Source organism: Phyllostomus discolor, chromosome 2 (assembly GCF_004126475.2).
Source record: "Phyllostomus discolor isolate MPI-MPIP mPhyDis1 chromosome 2, mPhyDis1.pri.v3, whole genome shotgun sequence".
In the NCBI taxonomy this organism is placed as follows: Eukaryota; Metazoa; Chordata; class Mammalia; order Chiroptera; family Phyllostomidae; genus Phyllostomus; species Phyllostomus discolor.
The window spans coordinates 120,333,890-120,349,752 of NC_040904.2; the positions used below are offsets into that span (position 1 = coordinate 120,333,890).

The 15,863-nt window shown below is 37.9% G+C and overlaps 1 protein-coding gene across 2 annotated transcripts in view; it reads left to right on the top strand.

Moving 5' to 3' along the window:
* Positions 1 to 15,863, top strand: part of MFSD14B (major facilitator superfamily domain containing 14B) — a 134,191-nt gene that overhangs the window by 23,492 nt on the left and 94,836 nt on the right. The window contains exon 2 of one of the 2 annotated variants that reach the window (XM_028532217.1): positions 14,801 to 14,896. The exons of the other annotated variant lie outside the window; for it this stretch is intronic. Coding sequence (XP_028388018.1) covers positions 14,801 to 14,896 — 96 coding nt within the window. The remainder of the gene's footprint in view (positions 1 to 14,800; positions 14,897 to 15,863) is intronic. 2 annotated transcript variants of the gene reach the window in all.

The window sequence follows — 15,863 nt, forward strand, 5'->3', positions numbered from 1 at the left end:
TTCGTGTGTGGTGTAAGTTGGTGGTCTAGTTTCTTTTTTTTTTTTCTTTTGCGTGTAGCAGTCCAGTTCTCCCAACATCCTTTATTGACGTGACTATCTGTACACAGTGTGTGCTGGTGCCCTCTTTGTCAAATATTAATAGACCATAGAGACATGGGTTTATTTCTGGGCTCTCTATTCTGTTCCATCGATCTATGTGTCTGCTCTTATGCCAGTACCAAAACAGTGGCTGTTTTGATTACAGTGGCCTTATAATAGAGTTTGATATCAGGTATTATGATCCCTCCTGCTTTGTTCTTCTCTCTCTAGATTGCTGAGGCTACTCGGGGCCCCTTTTGATTCCGTATAAATTTTTGAAATATTTGTTCTAGATCTGTGAAATATGCTATTGATATTTTAATAGGGATTGTGTTGAATTCGTAGATTGCCTTGGGTAGTATGGACATTTTAATGGTGGCCTTTCTTGCGATCAATGAAGACGATAAATGCTTCAATTTCTTTCTTCAGTGTTTTATAGTTTTCTGAGTATAGGTCTGTAACCTTCTTGGTTAAATTTATTCCTAGGTATTTTATTTTTCTAGTATTATAGTAAATGGGATTTTTTCCTTAGATTCTGTTTCTGATGGCTCACTGTTGATGTACAAAAATGCCATCTATTTCAGCATATTGACTTTGTATCCCACTATGTTACTGAATTCACTTATTAGTTTGAATAGTTTTTTAGTGGAGAACATAGGATTTTCTGTGTGCAGTATCATGTCCTTTGCAAATAATGACAATTTTATCTCCTCCTTTCCAGTTTGGATGCCTTTTATTTCTTTTTCTTGTCTGAACACTGTGCCTAGAACATCCAGTACTATGTTGAATAAGAATGGTGAAAGCTTCTTGTGTTCCTGATCTTAGGGGGAAAACTTTTAGTTTATGCCCATTGAGTATGATGATAACAATAAATTTCTCATATATAGCCTTTATTATATTGAGGTATACTCCTTCTACACCCACTTTGCTAAGTGTTTTATCATAAATGGTTACTGGATTTTATCAAATGCTTTTTCAGCTCCTATCAATATGATCATATGATTTTTGTCCTTTAATTTATTTATGTAATATATACATTTACTGATTTGCAAATACTGTACAATCCTTGCATTCCTGGGATAAATCCCATTTGATCACAGTTATGATCTTTTTAATCTATTGGTGGATCCAGATTGCCAATATTATGTTGAGGATTTTAGCATCTATGATCATCACATATATTGGCCAATAAACACCTTCTTCATTGTATGTTTCCTGGTTTTGATATTACAATAATACCAGCCTCTTAAGAAGAGTGTCGGAGTCTTCCTTCTTCCTGAATTTTTTGAAATAGTTTGGGGAAGTATAGGGGTTAGTTTTTCTTTCAATGTTTGGTAAATTTACCTGTGAAGCCATCTGATCCAGGGCTTTTGTGTGCTGGGAGTTTTTTGATTAATGCTTCAAATTTCCTAGTTGTTATCGTTTTATTCAGGCTTTCAGCTGCTTCTTGATTCAGTTTTTGCAGATTGTATGTTTCTAGGAATTTATACATTTCCCCCAGTTTGTCCATTTCTTGGCATGTAGTTGTTCACAATAATTTCTTACAATCCTTTGTATTTATGTGGTATCAGTTGTTACTTCTCTTTCATTTCTGATTTTATTTATTTGGGTCCATCTCTTTTTCTCTTGATTACTATGGTTAAAGGTTTGTCATTGTTGTTTATCTTTTTAAAGATCCAGCTTCTAGAGTCATTGATCCTTTGAATTGCGTTTTTAGTCTTTATGTCATTTAATTCTGTGCTGATCTTGATTATTTTCTTCCTTTACTCACTCTGGGCTTTGTTGTTGTTCTGCTAGTTCTTTTAAATGTAGCATTAGGTTGTTTACTTGAGATTTTTTGTATCTTCTAGGGTAGACCCGTATTACTATGAAGTTCCTGCTCAGGACTGCCTTTGATATGTCCCATAGATTTTGGGTTGTTGTGTGTTCGTTTTCATGTATTTCCAAGTGAAACTTTTTGATTTCTTCCTTGATCTCATTTTTAACCCATTCATTATTTAATAACATGTTATTCAGTGTCTATGTGTTTGTATGTTTTTGAGTTTTTTCCTTGAAGTTGGTTTCTAGCTTCCAACCGTTGTGATCCAAGAAGATGCTTGATTTGATATCAATTTCCTTGAATTTGCTGAGGCTTGTTTTGTGTCCTACCATGTGGTCTACCTTTAATGATGATCATGTGCATTTGAAAAGAATGTATATTTTGCATCTTTGGGCTGAAATTCTCTGTAAATATCAGTGATGTCCATTTGATCTAGAGTGTCTTTCAGTGTTACAATAGCCTTGTTGATTTTTTTTGGGGGGGTGATCTATCCATTGCTGACAACGAGGTGTTAAAATATCCTACGATAACTGTATTGCTGTTGATCTCTTTGTTGAAATTTTCCAGGATTTTCCTTATATATTTAGGTGCTCCTATGTTGGATGTTCATATGTTTACGAGGGTTATATCCTCTTTTAGGATTGCTCTGTTAAGTATTATGTAGTGATGCTGACAACTTCTTTCCTGTTGTTAATGGCCTTTGTCTTGAAGTCTATTTTGTCTTATATAAGTATTGCTACTTCTGCTTTTTTTCATGTCCATTTGCTTTGAATATTTTGTTCCATTCCTTCACTTTCTGGCAGTATATATCCTGTGTTCTGAAGTTGATCTCTTGTAGATAGCATATATGTCAGTCATGTTTTCTTATCTATTCAGCTATCCAAATGTTATTAATGGCCAGTAGGTTATTCATTGCCATTTTTTACCTTTATATCCATGTTCTTCTCTCTTTTTCTCTATTTCTTCATCTTTTTAAAAGCAGTCCCTTTGTCATCTCTTGCAATGCTTGTTTGGTGGAGATGTAGTCTTTTAGCGTTTTTGTCTGGGATGCTCCTTATTTTGCCTTCCATTTTTAATTGAGAGCCTTGCTAGGTAGAGTAGTCTTGGTTGCAAGTCTTTGCTTTTCATTACTTGAAATATTTCCTGCCATTCTTTTCTAACTTGTAGTTCATCTGTTGAGAAATCAGCTGATAGCCTTATCAGAGCCCCCTTCTATGTTATAGCTGGTTCTCACTTGCTGCCTTTAAGATTCACTCCTTGATTTTAATTATGGTGTGTCTTGGAGTGGACTACTTTGAGTTAATCTTAATAGGACCCCTCTGTGCTTCCTGAACTGGTGTCACTTTTTCCCTCACCATGTTGGGAAGCTGTCATTTTTTTCAAACATGTTTTCTATCTTAGCTTATTTTCTTCACCTTGTGGTACCCTTGATATGAAGATTGTTATGTTGATATTGTCCCCCAGCTCCCTTAAACTGTCTTCATTGTTTTTGAGTCTTTTTTCATTTTGTTGGGTGTTTTTTTCTTGTCTTCCAACTCACTAATTCAATCCTCTGCTTCTAGTCTGCTTGTAATTCCTTCTAGCATATTCTTCATTTCAGATATTGTGTTTGTATTTTCTTCTGGTTCTTATTGATAGTTTCTATGTCCTTTTCCATGCTAATGTAGGTCCTTCTAAGTTACTTGTAGCTCCTATAAAGTCCCTTGTCGTTCTCATGGAGTTCCTTGAACACCCTATAGCCATTACTTTAAACTCTATGTCGGATAAATTGCTTGCCTCAGTTTCATTTAGCACTTTTTCTGGGGATACCTCCTTTCCTTTTGATTGGGGTTTGTTTCTGTGTCTCCTCATTTTAGGTGACTCTTTCTGCATATTAGACTGATCTGCTTTGACTCCTTGTTTTTGTGTAGTGGCCTTCTGTGGTAGGAGACTTGTGGGATGCATTGGTGAAGTCTCCTTGATCTCCTGAGCTGGATGCTCCAAGGATGTCCTTTATGTGGTTTATGTGTGCTCTCTTGTTGTAATTAGGTTTTGGCTGGCATTGTCTTGTTCATTGGAGGGCTCTCCCCTCTGGCTGGCTGAGTGAGAGTCACAACCCCCACCATGTCTTATATGCTGTTGTACAGGTGCTACCAGGACAAAACAAAACAACCTAGGAAACAAAACCCACACAAACAAAAATATGTCCCAACCACAACTGGGATATCAACAACAAATGAAGAAAGATTGATAAAGGTAGAAATAGAATAAGAATATTATAAGAAAGAAAAAAGTTATGAAATGTCTAAAGGAAAGAAAAATGATTTTTAGAAGATGGAGGAGAAATAATCAGAGTAAGGAATAGAACCAGCTTAAGATGGAAGAAATAGAATTTAAAATGAAAATATGAAAGGGCAGGAGGAAGGCAAAATGGAATAGGACAGAGAAACAGCAAACTAAGACTTGAAATTAAAAAATGTGAACATCTAGGAATAAAATTGCAGAAATGCAACAACAACCACAGTATCAACAACAAACGAGCAAAGATTAGTCAGGTGGAAAGAGAATGAGGATATTGTAAGAAAGGGAAAAAGAATGGGAGATGGCTAATAGAAAGAAAAATGGTTTTGAGAGGGTGGAGGGAGGAGAAACAGTGTAGAGTAGAAACAAGGCATAGAAAGGGAAGCATGAAATTTGAAATGGAAATAAAAAAGGGAAAGAAGAAGGCAAAACGGAGTAAGGAAAGGGAAGGGTAAAATATGAGATTTGAGATAAAACTAAAATAAATTTTAAAAACCTGAAATAATAGGAACAAAATTAAAGAAAAAGAAATGTTTAAATGCTATGGAGGAAGAAAAATAACTCACATAATGAAAAAGAATGACATGGAATTCATCTGAGCAGAATTGAGTTTTTCCTACTGTCTTCTTCTGGATCCATGCCTGATAATGTCAGATGGTGTCCCTGTCTAGCTTTAGGCAGCCTGTGTGAAGCTACAAGTGATCCACATTCTGTGGTTATCTCTTTCAGGCTTGGCTGATCCTTGCTATTCATCCCTGCTGGCTTTTTATGAACACAGGGCCCAGGGGTGGTTCATCTAATGTCCTACAGCACCACATACACCACCTCCAGCCGCCTTTAGAGGGGGCTTCTGATGTGATTGGCAAGGTGTGATCCGTGGGTCTCCACTGAGTGGTGCTGCTCAGTCCCCAGGAAAGATGGTGGGTGTGTTCCTCTACCTGCACCACATGTCTTGGTTTGTCCCAGATTATTTCCAATAATGTATAGTTTCTGATGAATTAGCTGTCTGTTTCATGTGAGGGTCCAATCTGTGTGAAAGGATCAGGTTTTTCCTGCTTGGCACTTATGGCAAGTCTGTGTAAGAGCCGAAAGTGGGCAGCATCCTGTATATCCCTTGCTGTGCCAATTTATAATCTTTGTGCTCTGCTGGTTTCAGTGAAATAGAGACTGAGGAACCTGCATAGCTTGTCAGTGTCAGGTAAAATTTCAGAAAGGGCCCTTTTGGAGATTCTCTTTCTTTCCCCTGTGGTTATGCACCTGGCAGGGGGTTCCTGAACTTTCTCCTTGCTCTGCAGTTTGCAGTCCTGCATTTGGGGGTTGGGCATGCCTTCCTCTTCCCAGAGATTGGTACTCCTCGGTGTGAGAGGACCTGCCTGGCTGCAAAGAGCCTCGGGCACTCAGCTCTCTGCCCACTGCTCTTTCAAGAGACTTATACCCAAACTCTCCATTATTTGCAGCCCCCCACTCACTAACCATGCTGGGTGAAGCCCCACAGTTCTTTCACCAAGCAACTTTCTTATCTTCCTACTGAACTGGATTCAGTGGGAACAAACTGCTTTCAGTCTGGTTTCTTTGCTGGCAGGGCAGCTGTGTGTGCACTGTGGTCCCTGTCCCTGCTTCGGCACCCCTTTTAAAAAGTTTCTGTGTGACACCCATACTGTAGTACCAAGTCACTAACTGGTTCTTCATGCACTACACCTCCCCAAAAAGCAAAAAGTCTCTGCCTGCAGTCTTCTAGTGCCTCCAGCAGTTTTAGGAGATAGAATTTCTCTCTGGAACGCTCCTTGTTAACGCTGCAGTTATGGAGGTGCTGCTTGCTGTGTATGTGCAGTCTGAGTCTCCCAGACTGTATATTCTCCCTGGTCTCTCTAGATTAGAGTTGGGGGTTCCCTGTGCAGGACCTGAGGCCCCTGCTCCAGGAGAAGAGGGATCAACTAAGCTGCGTTTTCTATCTGGTCTCTCTTCTGCTGCAGATGTCTCGCATCAGGTATTTCCCCTTCAACTTATAAAATCACTTACTGGATGGGGCAAAGCATCCTCTGTACTCTTTGGCTTCAGAAATTCCTATCAGCTGAAATTCCATTAATTGTTCAAGTCATTTGTCGCAAGATTAGCGGAAAACCCAGACTGCAGGGGCATAAGCAAGTGGGCTCAGCTTCTACCTTCTCACCCTCCATCTTCAAGTCCTCACCAGACTTTTTTGAAAACAGACCCAGGGGGTCAATCTTGGGGACCAGGGCAGACATGGCACTGACTTGTACCCCAGCGTACCTTAGCTACATTGGGGTTGAAGTTCAGCAGCATGGGATCCAAGTTTTCATCGTGGAGACAGCTGATGTTAGATCAGCCTTGGTTAGGGAGTTGAAGAAAGTTGCACCTAAACCTCCTCCAAGCAGAAATTGAAAGTCATTGAAATTCTTAAACTTTCCCTAATCAGGTATTTGGTTACCCTGAGATATAAAAGAACAAAATGAATGCTTCCTTCTTTCCTCCTCATTTAATAATGACTTGGTTTTCTAACATCCTTCAAAAATTAATGGATTTACAAATTTGAAGTCTTTGCCCAGTGGGAGTTCCTTCAGCTTGACTCCTGAATCCTCTTTATACAGCTATAGTCTTTGATAGCATCTTTGCTTTTGGCAAGATACCGTATTTTGCCATGTATAATGTGGTCCCATGTATAGTGTGTACCCATGTTTTTGGCCCAAACTTTCAGGAAAAGAAAATTTTCATTTCAATTTTAATCTAATTATTTACATATATATTTATTTATATTTATAAACTGATTATTGTATTCCAGGGTATTATTTTGCATAAGATATTGTTATTGCTCTCTAGAGTTACACTTTTAACACATAAGCATAAATAAATTGAAAACATGTATATAGATACAGAATTAGTACTACCCATGTACAATATGCATCCTTATTTTTTCCTCAAAAAGGTGGGCAAAAAGTATGCATTATACATGTCAAAATACAGTAAATCCCAAGAGCACACATGCACGTGTGTGTGTGTGTGTGTGTGTGTGTGTGTATTTTGCCCCAGACCTGGAATCAGCTGTTTGTACACAGAGTCCCATGTTCTTTTAGTGGGAAATGATATTTTAAGGCCACTTCTTTTGGGTTGCTTATTTTTTCTAGGACTTTTCAATGGGTAGAACTAGGAAACCCTAACTGTTTTTCTTTAAGGCAATATATAATGATAATATGCATTGATATTTATAGACCAAATTTAGGATTTCAAATTTTTACTTTGATTTCGTTTGTGTCTTTTTCTGTTACAAAGAAAATATTGTTTCCTAGTGACAATAATATAGTAACTTACTAATATTTACTGTATTCTACTACTGTAGACCCCCTTTATTAATGGGGAATACATTACAAGACCCCAGTGGATGCCTGGGGCAGATACTACCAAATCTGTATATACTGCGTTTTCCCTCTATATAATAAAGTTTAATTTATAAATTAAGCACAGTAAGATGTTAACAACAATAACGTATAACCAAAACAGATTTGGCTACCTGCCACAGTGAAAGTCAGATTCATGTCACATGTGCTGGTGCCAAAGGAAAGAGGTTTATTCAGGTACCATGACCTTGAAGAATGGTGGACTCTCTGGACTCCCATCTCAAAGACCATTTCCTTCCTGCTCAAGTGTGGTTCTTATAGAGATAGGGAGGAGAGAGTTGTTTTTTTATCCAGTTTTCTTGCTAGCCTTTGGCATGCTCAAGCCCTATCCATTCATCTTTCTACTTTTCAGGGCATTTAAGTTCTGTCCCTTTATCTTTCTAGCTTTTGGCATGCTCAGGCCCTATTCATTTTTCTTTCTCTGGGTGTGGGGAGTTGGGTCCTGTCCATTTTTCTTTCTAGCCTTTGGAGTGCTCAGTGTAAGAACCTCCCCCTGTACTATCTTGGCCAATGGAGGAGAATCCTTAGTGCTTCTTGACTCTCAAGGGTATCAGGGTCAGTGGGGACAGGGGCTACAGGACCCTGCACATGAGGAGAGCTGGTACCTGGGTCCTCTGCTCAGCTCCCACTGGGGCCTGTCCCTCCAAATTGACCAGTCAGCTGCCCTCTGTCTATGGTAATAAACTTAATAAAATTGAATAATTATAACAATATACTGTAATCAAAGTTATATAAATGTGGTCTCTCTCTGATCATTGATCTGATAATTGATATGGCTACTAAGTGATTAATGGGTAGGTAGTATCTACATCATGGATATGCCAGATAAGGGGATGATTCAGCTCAGGGGTTTAGCTTCCATCTCTGTTGCCTTCACTCCTTTTCCTTCTTCCTGTATGTAACTACTTTTCATTGGATATTTATTTTTTCTTCCATCTTGTGTTTTGTGTTTAAATACAATCAAATATATGTGTGTGCAAAAGTATTCATATTCTTTCATCCTTTCTTAAATTAAAACTATTATACATTTCACAGTATCTTGTACCTTGCTATTTTTTTTAAGTTGACATTATATCCTGGGCATTACTCCAAAGCAATATGTAGAGATCTCCTTTGTACGAATGTATAATATACAAGTGTGTGAATTTATTGTGCTTGACTGAATGAACAGAGAGTCCCCATCCCACTCCTTTTTTTGGCTAGTATGGTGTTGCTCTAACCTTGTGCGTATGACACGTCATATTTTTGTCATTTTTTTCTTTTGGACAAATCCCTAAAGTAGAATTGTTGCTTCAGAGGATAAATATGTAAGTAAGCTTGCTAGATGTTTTCTCATTGTACCATTTTTTATTCCCATTAGCAGTATAAGAACATATTGTCAAGCTTTTGAATTTTTGCTATTCTTTTTTTTTTTATTTTATTTATTTCTTTTTAGAGAGGGAAGGGAGGGAGGGAGGGAGAGAGAGAGAGACAGAGAGAGAGACAGAGAGAAACATCAGTGTGCGGTTGTTGGGTGTCATGGCCTGCAACCCAGACATGTGCCCTGACTGGGAATTGAACCTGTGGCACTTTGGTTCGCAGCCCGCGCTCAATCCACTGAGCTACGCCAGCCAGGGCTGAATTTTTGCTATTCTTATATTAAAAATTGTATATGAGTCTATCTTAATTTTGCATTTTTCTTATGAATGTGGTTGTTGAAGGGCAGTTTTGGTGCCTTATTCTGTGAACTATTTGTTCATATCTGTTGTCCATCTTTTTATGAGTTAACCTTTTTCTTGATTTTTTGGAAGCATTTTATATTAGAGATCAGTTAATTAGCTGACATAAGAGTATTTTTTCACCCAATTGCACAGTTTTTTATTATAATTGGTTAATATTGATTGTAATTTAAAATGTGATAATTTTTGGCTCTGCAGTTCCACTTCCAGGAATTTTTCATGAAGTTCTGAATAGTATATATATGAAAGGATATTAACTGTCCCAGCAATTCCATTCCTAGGTATATAGCCAAGGGAGTTGGAAACATATATTCTTAGAAAATCTTGTACACCAGTGGTTATAGAAGCATTATTTACAGTAGTCAAAGGTAGAAACAATCTAAGTGCCTATTCACTGAGGAAGGCATAAAGAAAATGCAGTATATTTAAACAATGAAATATTTGGCCATAAAATTGAATGGTGAACATGGATGAACCTTGAAAATGTTATGCCAAAAGAACCAAACAAAACACAATAGGCCATACATTGTATGATTCCATTTATGAATTCCTTTTGTATATGATTCTAAAGTAGGCAAATCCAGAGAAACAAAAAGTAGATTAGCGATTGTCAGGGGTTGGCCTGAAAGAAGAATGGGGTGACTGCTAGTGGATATAGGATTTTTCCTGGGGGGATAGTGAGAATATTCTAGAATTGGATAGTGGTAATAGTTTTATAACTTAGTAAATATACCAAAAATCGATGAATTATACACTTAAAAGTGGTAAATTTTATGGGATGTGAATTATATCTCAGAAAAACATAAAACATGCACATCATTAATTATTATAGCACATTAGACAAATTCAAATTGAAGGATATTCTACAAAATAACTGGTGAGAGTAGGTATCAAGATCATGAAGGCAAAAAGTAAAAGTTTTAGGAACTATCTTTTCAAATCAGAAGAACCCAAGGAAACGAGAACTAAATGCAATGTGAAATCCTGGGTTAGATTCTAAACCAGAAAAAAGTAAAAATAAAATAGTGGGAAAATGAGGGAATTCAAATGAAACATGTAAATTAGCTGAAGTGGTATAGCAATGTTAATTTCCACATTTGGGAAATTGTACCATAGTTATACAAGATGATAACATTTTTGGGAAGCTGGGTAAATGGTATACAGGAACTCTGCACTAGTTTTGTACCTTTTGTGTAGGTTTAAAAATGTTGAAACAAAAAGTTTAAGAATTACTAATTGCAACAACATTTAACAAATGAAAATTCCATAAACATTCATCAGTAGTGGAATGCTTAATGTTATGGTACATTTATACAATGTAATCATCTGTAGCTATTACAGGGAATGAGGACTTGCATACAATGATATGCAAAGAGAGAGCTTAAAATAGAAAAGATGATATGCATGTTCTGTTACTGTTAATGTAGAAGTATGTTTTTACTTGTGAATGTCTCTTCATAAAAATATATAACAAATTTTTAACATTGTTATTATCCATGGAGAATAGAACATTTATTCCCTTTAAGGTTTTACAGCTTTCATTTTTATGTAGCAGTTATAATTTCTTAACCATATGTATTTCATAAAAACATAATGCTCTCTGTTGTTTTCACTGCTTTATAAAACATTAGATGGAAGAGAAATCCTGCATTTTAATGTGTAGTTTCCTTAATATTGTCTTTCATAATATTTTTGGGGGGGTTCTGGTCTAACATAAGTTTTTAGGAATATTTGTGCAGTGATTCATTGTTTGGTGGCTGTGTCCTACTTTGAATGAAATCCCAGAAGGTAGCAGTTTTGCATAGTAACTTGTTTTAATGACAGATTACAAACTTCTGTGTAGCCAGAGTGATGTGAAATTTTTTTTAGTCACCTCTCTGTTTAGGAGAGAATCACAGTTTTAGTTAACAGAGCTGAATCTGGAAGTCTCTTTTCTTCTCAAACAATACAATATTAACTCCTCAAATTAAAAAAAATCAGTGACAATCTTATAGTTTCTTATGATGGGTAGTATACAGTCTTTTGAACAGAATGCTAGGGACCTTGCCATTTACTCACCTAAAAGCTAACTTCTTTTTTTAAAAAGTATATTTTATTGATTATCCAATTACAGTTTTCCCAATTTTTTTCTCCCCTTTATTCCCCCTCCACTCTGTACCCCCCCCCCCCGCCCAGTATTCCCCTACCCTTAGTTGATGTCCATGGGTTGTACGTTTAAGTTCTTCGGCTTCTCTGTTTCCTATACTATTCTAAAGCTCCCCCTGTCTAATTATGCTTCTTATTCTCTGTACATTAGATTAGAGAACTACAGAAGGAACTTCAAAACAGTCTTAAGAATTAAACTTATGAGGGCATAAGAAACTACTTCAAAAATAAGTGGCTTAAGACAGTGAAATAGAGAACAGACTGACAGAGTTCAGAGGAGAGAGGAGAGGGAATTTCAAGGGAATTTCAGGGGATAAGGGCAAGGGTTTACAGGAACAAGTATAAAGGACACATGGATAAAAACTAGGGGTGGGTGGAAATGGGAGGAAGGATGGGAGGGCTGGGTGGGTGGGTTGGGAGTAAAAGATTGAAAATTGTACTGCAACGACAATTCAAATAAAATTTTAAAAAATAAGTGGCTTAAAGCAGCAACCATTCATGACAATTTTGGGGGTTAGCAGTTTGGGCTATGCTCAGTTGGAGGTTCTTCACTAGGTTTGATTGCAGTTACACTTCTGTAGTCATCTGCAGGCTTGATTGGAATTGGATGATTTTCTCCTATGTCAGGGAGTTGGTGATGGCTGGTTGGTCTAAGGGGCATCAATTAGGAGGGGTTCAAATTCTCTCATCTTCCTGTTCCTAAAAGGGATTTCTCTACTTAGTCTTTTTTTTTTTAGAACTTTTGTCACTTTTATGTTTTTTTAAAGATTTTATTTATTTTTAGAGAGGGGAGGAGGCAGGGAGAAAGAGGGAGAGAAACACACTGTCGACCAGAAATGGAAACAGCGACCCTTTGATTTGCAGGTTGGCACTCAACCACTGAGCCACACCAGCCAGGGCTCTACTTGGTCTTGAAGGCCTCTGAAGGCCCAGGTTCAAGTCCATGTTGTCACTTCACCTGACACTGTTTGTTAAGCCAGCCTCAGTCCAGGAAATTGGAGAAATAGACTGCACCTATTGATGGAATTGGCAGCACACAGTCATATTGCAAAAATGTTGTGTGTACAGGAACAAAAGGAACTTGTGGCTCATTTTTGCAGTCTTGTGCAGGAGTGATAGGATGAAATTTGCATTTTAGAATTATCACTCTGAGTGTAATGTCAAGAAAGATTTGAAAGAGGACATGGAAGAGGAGTTAAGGCAGGATGAAGAAGCCATTGAAGCTATCCATGGGAGAGATGACAATGTGTGTAAAGCCATCATGACACACTTGCTTTTAAATATCTCAAGATGTTCCATACTGATTTATAAAAGGACAAAATAAAGACAGGAGACATCGAACTGATTGCGAGAAGCTGTACTAGATCAGACTCAACTGGAAATAACTGGCTAAGTGTTGATGAAGCCTTTCAGATTAGCTCAGATAATTTAAAAGAGAAACCTGTGACACTCTTTTTCTCAGCTACTGGCCACCAGGAACTTAGAAAGAATTGAAAGTAAGGGACATTTATTTTTGTACCGGATATCCAGTTGCCCACACAAAGTTACCACTGTACCCAGGCCTGCCTGCTGCTTTTTTCTCACCTATCACTGTTACTGGCCAGGGATGCATGATAGTTCAATTAAAGTAATTAATGTAGAGAGGAGAGTAATAATGTAATATTTGCATTTTAGAAGACGTTTAAAAAATTTTTTTAAACTATAAAGTGAACAAAAGAGTGGGTTGCCTGGCTTTTTGCAAGGTGTTAAAAATAATAGCATGAAAATATATGTACACAGAATAATGTATGTATTCTCTTAAAATATTAAATCAGATTTACAGTCACATGGGTCTCTATCCTGGTGGTCTACATAAATAAACCTTCGTTTCCTTAGAAAGAGCACCAAACTACAGAAGCTACAAATGAAAAATAGGGTAGTCTTCCTATTCTTTCTACATGTAGCTGTTTTTCAGAGGTTTTTGACATTCTTGTATGCATGATGCTTGATAAATAAAACAAGTGATTCAAGAGGGATAGGCTGTTTGTTGACATTCACCCTATTTGTTGACTGGTTGGAAGCAGTTGTTTTGCAGTATAGGGTGCATTAATTTTGTTAAAGATTTTATTCATTTATTTTTTTTTAGAGAGAGGGGAAGGGAGGGAGAAAGAGAAGAAGAGAAACAGCAGTGTGTGGTTGCTTCTCGCTTGCCCTGTACTGGGGACCTAGCCCACAACCCAGGCATTTGCCCTGACTGGGAATTGAACGGACAACCCTTTGGTCGCAGGCCAACACTCAATCCACTGAGCCACACCAGCCAGAGTATTCTTAATTTTTTTTTTAAATCTATATACTAACATAGTTTTTTCTCCTTTTTAAAATTTACCTGTTGTGTACCATTTCTTTGTTGAAGAAACTGGGTCACTTGTTTCAATTTTTTCCTACATTCTGGGTTTTGCTCTTTTTAAAAGCCAAGAGAAAAGACATTAGTTTTATTGTTATGACTCTCATCTTCCTCACAGTTACTTTTGTCTTTTATAACATTGAGATTTTAAGGAGAACAGGCCAGTTGTCTTGTTGAATGTCCCACAGTCTGGATTTATCTGATCATTTTGCCCTAATTACATTCTAGTTAAATCATACAGATATAATTTTACCTTTTGAAGACTTAAATATATAAACATAGGAATAGTGTATGTTTTAAAAAGTCTTTTGTAAGTTCACTTCCAGTTCTACCAAGTGCTAGCAAAGTCCCTGCTCTTGTCAGAGTCAAAGAACATTACATTGACAGGAATTTTAGATTCCACCTCCAGAAGTCACAACTGCAAAAGATTAGCAGAATAGGCACAGCCTTAAAACAGAAACAGAAAGCTGGATTTTAACACTTTTAGTTATGGAGTATGTTTTCAGATTTGACCTAGTCTTTATTGTTTTTCCTCCAACCACTTAATTTAAGTCATTGCTGCTTCCCTGAAGCTTTTGAGCATGTGACTCTAATGCCTACCCATCCTTAGATAGCTAAGGAAACTCAGGCTTAGCATGGCCACAAGTTGCTGAGGAACACATAATTAGTAAGAGAATAGTTAGGTCCTAGAACCTAAGTCTCTTGAAGACTCAGTTGATTTTTTACCAAAACTCCAGTGATTTGTATTGATAGGATGAGCAGAAAGTCTATAATCTTGGTATCTTCTATAATTAGGGAAGATGAAAGAACCAGGGATACTGCAGAATGAAGTTATATCTTAAAGATAGGTTCAAAATTTATACTGTGTGTGTGTGTGTGTGTGTGAGTGTTAGACACCACTTTAGGATAATGGATTTTAAAAATCACTTTACTCTTTTTCATACTAATTTTCTTCATTTTTTAGCCCCAAGGCTTTGGCCGACCAAGTGTGTACCATGCTGCTATTGTAATCTTCCTTGAATTCTTTGCATGGGGCCTATTGACAACTCCAATGTTAACTGTAAGTATTGCTGAACTGGGTCCCTGTTTGTAAGAGCAAAAGAGAAGTGCTTAAGCATATGTTCACAGGGCCATATATCTAAATATGTGTTAGAGAGTAGTTCTTGACAACAGTTTAGGACTGTTTAGTCCATTGGGTTGTTTCCACTGTGTAGATGGAACCACCTGCAACAAAACACCTGGGCTGCTTGTAAATATTCCTGTAGCAAGACACTCCCACTGAACTAGAATCTTGGTTCACAATGAATAAACTATATATATTTTAAAAGATAGTTAAAATGGCTTAGAGGAAATTATCACAAACCTATGTTGAAGTTTATAAATTACTTTATATGGTTGTGATGGCCTTTGACTTAAGAACATAGTAAATGGGACTTCCGGCAAGATGGAGGAATAGGTGGTCACACCGTACCTCCCTCGTACAACCAAGATTAGAAAACCAATAATTTACAACAATAATTTACTATCAGAATAACACCCAGATCCGGCAGAGGATTTATCTGAATGGAAGTCGGGCAGCCAAGAAGTTGAAGTAGACGTGTTCATCCGGACTGGTAGGAGAAGACAAGCCGGCCGCGGGGCTGGCTCGGGTCGGCGGCGCGCGGAGGTCGGGGGAAGGTTTGGCACGAAATCGGCACAAAAGCCATCGGGCGCGCAAGAAGGCAGCAGTGATCCCTGAGTACGCAAGCTGCGGCTGGCAGACCCAGAGGGGCAGCGATTGTGGACCAGGGCAGAGCTCGCGGCCCGGAAGCCCAGACAAGGGTCTGAGTCCAGGAGAACGGAACTACCACCATTGTTTTCTCCCGCCCCACTCCCGCTCCCTCCCCGACCCCACATATAACGTCACAATCTAGTGACCGGGGTGCCCAGCCCCGGTGAGCACCTAAGGCTCCACCCCCCCACCGTAACTAGAGCAACCAGGCCGGAAAAAAGGAAAAAAAAAAAAAAAAAAAAGGAGAGAAAGGGGG